Source organism: Nicotiana attenuata, chromosome 2 (assembly GCF_001879085.1).
Source record: "Nicotiana attenuata strain UT chromosome 2, NIATTr2, whole genome shotgun sequence".
NCBI classification, from domain to species: domain Eukaryota; kingdom Viridiplantae; phylum Streptophyta; class Magnoliopsida; order Solanales; family Solanaceae; genus Nicotiana; species Nicotiana attenuata.
This window is the reverse complement of record NC_031990.1, coordinates 14,425,283-14,434,278: the sequence shown is the minus strand read 5'-3', so window position 1 is coordinate 14,434,278 and position 8,996 is coordinate 14,425,283. Positions and strand designations below refer to the sequence as shown.

The 8,996-nt window shown below is 36.8% G+C and overlaps 1 protein-coding gene across 1 annotated transcript; it reads left to right on the top strand.

Moving 5' to 3' along the window:
- Positions 557-2,410, top strand: LOC109216765. The gene is made up of 2 exons (XM_019380946.1): positions 557-622; positions 1,946-2,410. Exons 1-2 carry the CDS (start codon positions 557-559, stop codon positions 2,408-2,410), a joined length of 531 nt encoding a protein of 176 aa, XP_019236491.1.

The window sequence follows — 8,996 nt, the reverse complement described above, 5'->3', positions numbered from 1 at the left end:
GACCAAACTACATGGAAATCCAAAAATGAAAAATATAAATCTTTTTTTATAAGCAAAGAGAATATTTTTCTCACTAGGTTCAAGCTAGTTACACAAGTGATGACTATGCTCTCGATTCTCATAGAATTGTATTATTGCCTTCAGCAACTTATTCACGCCCAATAACAACAACAAGCCCAGTAAGTAAATTCCCACAACGCAGCCTTACCCCTACCTGGAAGGGTTTGTTTTCGATAGACAAACAACCCATTCACGCCCATATGCTTTATTCCTTCAAAAAGCTTCAACTTCCTGTAAGATTTTCCTACGTATATTAGTCGCCCAATAGGTTTAAGTCCCGTAATTAATATTTAATTGATGAGCAAATCTCATCCGTCCGATTGGTTACCTGATGGACATACCAGATTAAGTGAGAACCTCTATATATTGGTCCTCTCCCCACCCACTAGGGTTACCGTATTTTTTTATTCTCTCTTCCATCACTAAAGTCGGCGGTAATGAAAGCTAGGGCAAGGGGCGAGAAACCAATTCCAACTAACGCTTCCGCTTCGTAATAATGGCTTACGATTCAGGTGTGTTTTCTGTAACAATTTTATGTAAGATTATCATGTTCAAGATCCTGGTATGAATTAAAGTTTATGTCTACATGTCATGAGCCTAGATTGTTTGAACTGATAATCTTCGTAAAAGAAATTATATATCTCTAACTGTATTGCTGTTACGAAAGTGCCGATTGCTAAAATTAGAACTTCACATATATTCAAAGATTTAATGATATATGTGAGGTTTCTGTTCATAGACAAAATATCATGATGGATAATAACTTATGGGATAAACTCTAGTTATATTATGTCAAATCGTCATTTATGGATCATCAAATTAATTGGTTTCATCCACCAATTTCATCTCTGTATTTCGCTCTTCGGGGCTTGTAAGCACATTTTCTTGGTTTGAACAGATATTTGATGTTAAAATTAGAAAAAGATGATGAAGAGTGTGGATTACAGTTTAATTAGCAATAAACACTAAAGTTATTCCTTGTCTTAAGTTTCTGGCGGCTATGTGATTATTGACTAATAAAGAAGAAAAGTAATTAATATTTGTACCGGGAATATAAACCTGTGGGATCAGATTACCCCAAAATCTCGTCACGGTGCACAAAGGCTTTCAATATATTAATGAATTTCATTGGATGATTTTGTTAAATTGAATCACTTATGTTCGTTAAAAGCCATATTTTGTCCAATCAAATTGCCTATTGTTAAGTTATTCTGTGCAATAAAGTATTTCTTGTTTCAGGCCATACGACGTATTATGGTCATTAAATTGATAAACTCATTTATTATTTTTTTTTATGTATGTAATTTATGTTCGTAGAGTTTGTTAATCACCAAAGTGATCAAACATGATTGCTCACATGCATAAAATCTTATGATATTTATTTTATGTATGCATTTATGTTTATATAGTTTGTTAGTCGCCAAAGTGGCCAAACTAGCATGTATGAAAAATATGCATACATAAATTTTTTAGTTTATCCATGAAATTAATGAAATGCCTATAATTAAAAAAAATAGATAAATTAATTTTCACTATTGCTAGAACTTAAGGATTTACCCAAAGGCGGATCAATTATTCTATGAATAGTGAATATGATGATGTAATTTAATATTTTTTAGTCAAATATATATTGTCTGTCCAAAGATGTCATATATGTTTGGTTAAAAATATTTAATTACCTATTAAAGACTAAATGGCATTTAAATTATAATAGTGTGTCATAGTATTTTGCCCAAAGGATAACTGCGATATGCTTTAATTATTTTACTGAATCCATATTGATTTGTGAGCATCTATTATCTATTTTGTAGTTATTCCTCGTCATTCGCATGCTTCGTCTGTTATTGTGTTCAATGGATTGAACTTCTCTTAATGGCATGAACAGGTCCAGTTCCACTTAGGTGTAATGGATCTTGACTTGGCTCTACTGAATGATAAGCCCACTGCCATTACTGATACGAGCAGTGCGGATGAGAAGTCTTTCCATAAAGCATGGGAACGCTCTAATAAGCTGAGCCTTATGTTTATGCGAATGAGTATTGCCAACAACATTAAGAGTACTATTCCACAAAAAGAAAGTGCCAGGGAATACCTGAAGTTTATGGAAGAATGTTTTCGTTCTGCAGATAAGTCTCTCACTGGTACACTAATGGCTGAACTCACAACCATGAAGTTTGATGGATCGGGTAGTATGCAAAACCATATCATCAAGATGACTAACATTACAACAAGACTTCAGACCTTGGGGATGAAAGTTGATGACTCCTTCTTGGTTCAGTTTATTATGAACTTGTTGCCTCCTGAGTATGGGCCTTCTCAAATTAACTATAACACTATTAAGGATAAGTAGAATGTTAGAAAATTGTCTAGTATGCTTACTCAGGAGGAGTCAAGACTTAAGAAACAAGAGAGTCATTCAATTAACCTCATGGGTCAAGGAGCTGGTAAAGGACTTAAAGTGAAGGCCAACAAGTTCAATAAGAAGAAAGCACCTGCTAAAGCTCCACAGGATGCTAACAAGGAACATAAAGCAGATGTGTGTTGTTTCTCTAACAAGGAAGGACGCTATCAGAAAGATTGCTTGAAACGTAAAGCATGGCTCGAAAAGAAAGGTAAAATTAGTGCTTTTGTATGTTTTGAATCAAATTTAATAGAAGTTCCTAATAATACTTGGTGGCTTGATTCTGGTGCAACTGCTCATATATCTACTACGTTGCAGGGATTCCTTACGATCCAAACTCAAATCCAAATAAGGATTTCTTGTTTATGGGAAATTGTATGAAGGCTCCAATTGAAGGCATATGGACTTATCATTTGATCATGGAGACTGGACGTCACCTTGATCTATGACATACTCTTTATGTACCTTCAGTTTCTAGGAATTTGATTTCTCTTTCAAGACTTGATGTTTTTGGATTTGATTTAAAGTTTGGAAATGGATGTTTAAATTTATATATGAATGCTATTTTTTATGGTTCTGGTACTCTTAGTGATGGTTTATATAAATTGATGTCACGACCCAAATCAATGGGCCGCAACGGGTACCCGGTACCTTACTCATCCGAGTACCAACGTAACGTATCTCTCGTATCATACTATTATAGGTAAATGAGCCGGAGAGGTTGTCATGAGATAAGTAGAATAAACATGAGAGAATACTTTACATAGACGACCCAACTGATAGAAAAACTTACATACGTGGCATACGGGTCTATAAGGCCAACATGATCATTTGTAAACTCAATACATAGGCTGACAAGGCCATACAAGTATCCGTATATATGACATCTATCTACAAGCCTCTAAGAGTACATAAGCATCACAAAGGTCGGGACTGAGCCTCGCCATACCAATCAATACATGTCCTAATTATACTAACCAAATAAGCAACTCTAGAGCAAATGGAGCGCACCAACACCTTCCGTTGAGCTGATAGCCTACTTGGAGGACTCTCAACCTGTCTATTGGAACTTGCAGGCATGAAAAGTAGCGTCCCCATGCAAAAGGGACGTCAGTACAAATAATGTATCGAGTATGTAAGGAATAAAAATTAGTAACCAATAAACATGAGAGAAACACGGGGCAAAAAACTCAACATGTAAGTCTGGATAACTCTGTAAATCATGAAATACTTAGTGTCATGCATATGCGTATGAATGTCATGTCGTGCATAAGTACATGTGTTCATAACATCATCAAGCCTCTGAGGGCATCCCATCATATTATCTCGACCACTGTGGGCAAAATTATCAACGTATACCAGCTGATCATGTGGTGGTGTGTATATAATGCCGTAGCCTTTTCCATATCCCATATACATACAATATACATATATACGCGTACATATGACGCCATCTGGTCATGGGTCAATGTACATGTATAAATGAATGCAATGCACGAGAAGTACGTCAATGAATCTTTCGGAATGTCATAAGACCATTATGCCTTTGAGTAATATCATGAAGTAAACCTTTTTTCAACTTACGTATTTTTTGAGACCCATGAATAGATGATAGAATAATAGGACACATGGGGAATCAAGAACATAGGCATCTCTAGTATTTCTATGAATAGAGTCATTTATGGAAGTTTTGCATTTGCTCGTTTCGTTGTATCGTATGTATCATGCCAAAAGAAAAGAAGGGATAGCCTTAACATACCTGAGCCGATTCTCTTGACAATCCCTCTAACACACGTCAATTGCGACAACACGTAACGGCGGATCGAAGTACGGGAAAATCCGTATGATATTCTTGAGAAAGATTGTATGGTGCTCTCTTAGAATTGCATCTCGACCAATCCAGATTCGCGCTTCTTTTTGCTTTCCGTGTTTGTACACTCAACATAGTGTACTTTTAGAGATCTATTCATATAGAAGCTTAATTCCTCACAAAAAGATGAACCAAGAAATGGCTTTTAGGCAAAGTGATTCACCCGTTAGTTAAAACACCTAGAATCCTACCTTAATAAGGTAACAAACCTTCTTAAAATATTTGGCTTTTGTGGGCCCTACTTTAGGATGGCTAAGCCACACATAAAAGATCTCTTAATGCCACCTTACTACATGGAGTAAGAGTCCCAAATTTGATTGTTGAGCCTTCTTCACTTGCTGCCACGTGAGACTCTTTACATTTATCCAAAGATCTTGATTAATCAGTTAATCTCCCACTAAAATGAATAATTATCCAATTATCCATATAATTAAGACTTATCTCAAATTACTTATAATACTACTCAGTTTTAACACACTTTATACACCTTGCCATCATGGTCATGTGGTACCTTGTGTGGCACTAGTCCATAAATACGGGGTATTATAGCTTAGATCGTATTTTATCCCAAATTGTCAAACTTCGACGAAACTCATTTTCTTCGATTCGCTTACCCTCTCACCTTCATGAATTTACTTATCACTTGTTTGAAATAGCAGAATATGTATAACCTCCAAATAATCTCATTTGACTTATGACGGAACTTTAACGTACGAAAATGCGGGATGTAACATCTCATTTCCGAGCTTATATCAATTTGCTTATGGCGTACTTGCACGTATGAAAACGTGGGGTGTAACATCATTCCCCCCTTTGGAACATTCGTCCTCGAATGTTGACTGATTCATTTATCATAATCATTACCTATAGCTCTTGCGTATACTTTAGTACTCTCCTTGCCATCTAGGCAACTGTTCTGTGAATAAATCCAAGGGCCAGGGCTTTCCCCCCTTTAGGCCTCTTTCTCACACCACGACTTGTGGTCGGAGTCCTTCTAATCTTGTAATGTTGCAACCTTCCATCATGCAGCCTGTACGACCCTGACCTTGTAAGTGCACCTATGCAACTCTTCTCTCCTCTTCCCTCAAGTTTTTAGCCAATCTCTAGGCCTCACTTTGTAAACATATATAGATCTTGATAAGATGTCCCTCTGGGCATCTATAGGTATGCTGAAGTTCTTCGCTCGGTACTTTGTCGAACTTACGAATATTGCTATATCATATTTCATAGACCTAGTTATCCATTCGTATGACTTTACTGCATCTAGGTAGTTCATACTATACCATAACTCTTACTTCGATTTATTGTTGCTGAGGTCTGCTACCAAACTCCAGGTTACTCTCGTTGCTTCTCCTATATGTATAAATCTAAGTCCTTAATACTTCTTCATTACTGTTCATCTTAAGAATGATGGCCTATTCTCATCTCATACTTTGTAACTTTTATCCATCTATTGTTGATTCACCTCAATGTCGATCTGCAATCTACCACTGATAACTTGAAACCTCTTATGTAATACACTGTTACTAGGGCTTACGTCTCATCTAGGGATATCTGAAGTGACTTGCCTAATCCACCTAGGGGCGATACTATACTTCAATAACCATATTTCATAACATCCCAATGTGATTCACCTTACGTGGGTATTTTAATCCCGTACAATTCATGAATCCCTTTTTTTTCTTCAAATCATTACTCAATCAAAGGCCTAAATGTCATCCTTTATCTATCACAATTACACCCTTATTCTACTATCAGGGCAGCATTCCATCTCTTCTAAATGCTACTTATGATGAGTAACTCCTTTGAGTTCATTCAGGCTAACCCGAGCTTTCTATAACTTAGAGAAACCATAACCATCAGCTCTCTTGTTTTCATGGGCTTAATCCTGAGGACTTATCCATTGTCGCCACTTTCTCACTCACCCTTTCTTATCCTTACTCCGGTCTTCCTAAAACCTTGTTTCTTTACCATACTTTAGCTTGCGACCTACACATATCTATTTATACTACTCGCAACCTTCCTTCAACTTGCTTGCACCATAGATTTCCTTGTGTTATTCTGGAACATCAAGCGAGACATCACATCATCTCTAATTCTTCTCTACTCTCTTAACTAGACCTCTCAGTACCTAGAAACCATAGGCTGGAAGATATGCCACTTACGATGCCGCTATCATTCCTGGATACTGAATCCCAGCGCTTCTAGCCTTCTATCCGAAGTATGGACTATTCACAACCTTCTGCATTTGGGTATCTCGTACGTTGTACACCTTTACCTTACTTACCTTAAAATCTCGCATCACATCTTCTATCTCTTTCGTGACCTCCCTTCCACATAGGTATAATTCACATTCACAACTTGAAAATCTATTATAATACTTGCACCTCTGGTGCATACACAATCCAGTGGGAGTTTCATACTAAATTCTTATGAGGCTGGTACTCTTCTAACTAGCTTTATCGTAGAGACGTTATAAAATATGGTTATTGTACTATCTCTCTTGTACCTCTATTATTAAGGGTGATCCTGCAATGTTCTCAATCACGATTTCTATAATTTTTTGGGTCTAATAATCAGACTCCTGATTTACTTAGTTGATGTAACTCTTTAGTTTCCTCCTTCTTCTGATCAGCCTTTATGTAGGCTTAAGCTATCTTCCGATCTGCGGCTCCTGATATTAGTTATTACTTTAGCCTTTCATGGACGCTATGGAATATCCGTGATACCATCATCTAAGAATTCAATCCTTTGTCTATGGCCTGGACTCAGTTCTTTCTTTTAACTTATACCGGAGTTTTCTACGACTGTATGAATGTCAATATATATATTGCATGGATAATACTCTGAAATCTTAAGTGCGTTCATAACATAACAAACTCTGGATCATTGGTCAAATAATTCCTTTCGTTCCTTCTCAACTTTCTTTAAATGTAAGCAATTACTCTTCTTGGTCGTTCTGCCACTTGTTGCATGAATACTTGGCTTATCTTAGTTCCCACGCATACCGGAAGTTTCGTGCAACTCATATGATCTCAAATATTACTTTTGATTTTACTTCCCGTTCATTAGCCACGGTAGGTGCCACTTTCTTTTGGAGTGAATACAATTTTGTAGTGAGACTGTCTTTACAAGACCATTTTCTCTTTAAGTGTGCTTAGGTTGAAGCCTTCTTCCTTATTTACTCAGCTAGTCTTTTGTTGTAGTACCTAGGGAGGACCCTCTGACTCTTGTAAAGATGCAAGCTTATTACCTCGTATACCCGATGGAATTCTTGATGTTCGTACTCACCTATAATTATCCTTAGTTACTTACCTCCACACCCATATGCTCGTACGGTTGCTTCTGAACTGAAGTTTTAATTGTCTTCCTAGTGACACTCTCTTTTATTTCCGTAATACTCATACGGTACCTTTAACTATCCCAACTCCTATCTGAATATATCTCAAGTATTACAATGTCATAACTGCGAGGCTGAATTTACTATGTTGGGTATTACTATGTTTATCTTGCATGATCTGCTGATTCGTCCGTAACCTCCTGTCTAGCCATAACTAGGCTCTTCCTGAATCAACTACCAACTACTCGTTGGACCATTCTCATATATATATATATATATATATATATATATATATATATATATTTCGCGTAATATTTCTTGGGTTATTTCCTTGTCTTAACTTACGTCCCGCACTAGCTCCTTATCTATCAATAACATCTCGGGCAGGAACCCGTACTTCCTTTATTTGATGTCATGTTTGCATAATGTTCTGGAATCGTAGCATATCTGTAGGATTTGAATAAGTGCAATCTCATCCCTTTCTCATTTTTTATCGCATTCTTCCTTTACCATTCCATAATTACTAGAACCACTTAATTCCGACTTAATGCCACATCATATTCCCCCCTTTTGGGGAGTACTATGATTTAGTGCTAAGGTGATCAACGTATAGATGTTTTACCTCTTCATCTTTGGCGTCTCTTCACATCATCGATGAACCTTACTCGCCTTGCGGTAAATTCCTTACTCGCGAGGGTGATACTTAGTATAATTGGCACATACACTCCCTTAAGCTTAACTTTGCTGACATTGCTTACTTTAGAGAAGCGTCTTCCTTAATGATCATTCTCTGAATTTCTCATGAATCTTCTTCGGTTGTCCATTCTATTATCGCCAGAGCGAAACCTGAAATTCTCATGATGTTGACCATTATCAAATCACTCAGTCCCTAATTCATGTTTAGTTATCTTGTTCAACAATCCATATTGATTTCTATTACTCTGGGTGTCTAGCTTTTCCTTCTGGTAATCACGTTAGAGTCATGAACTTAGTTCTAGAAATGAGGATATGAGATTATGACCTATACTCTTTTGTTGCCTCAAGGCCTGTCACCTCTCGTTTTTTTCCTTCCCTTGACTATAGACTCTGTAATACTGTCATTATTTTTTGATCTATCATGGTCATCCATGTATCACACCTTACTCATAATGCATCATTAACTTACTTCTTATTTCCCGCTAACATTTATGTCTATCACTTTATTTTAAAATCTCCAACAAGACATTCTTTTGCTTTTAGCTCCCCTTGCTCCATCCACTGGCTCTTCGGGTTGCCTAACATTCTCTCTCTATTAGGGACGGGAGCCACACTAAGGTAATATTTAT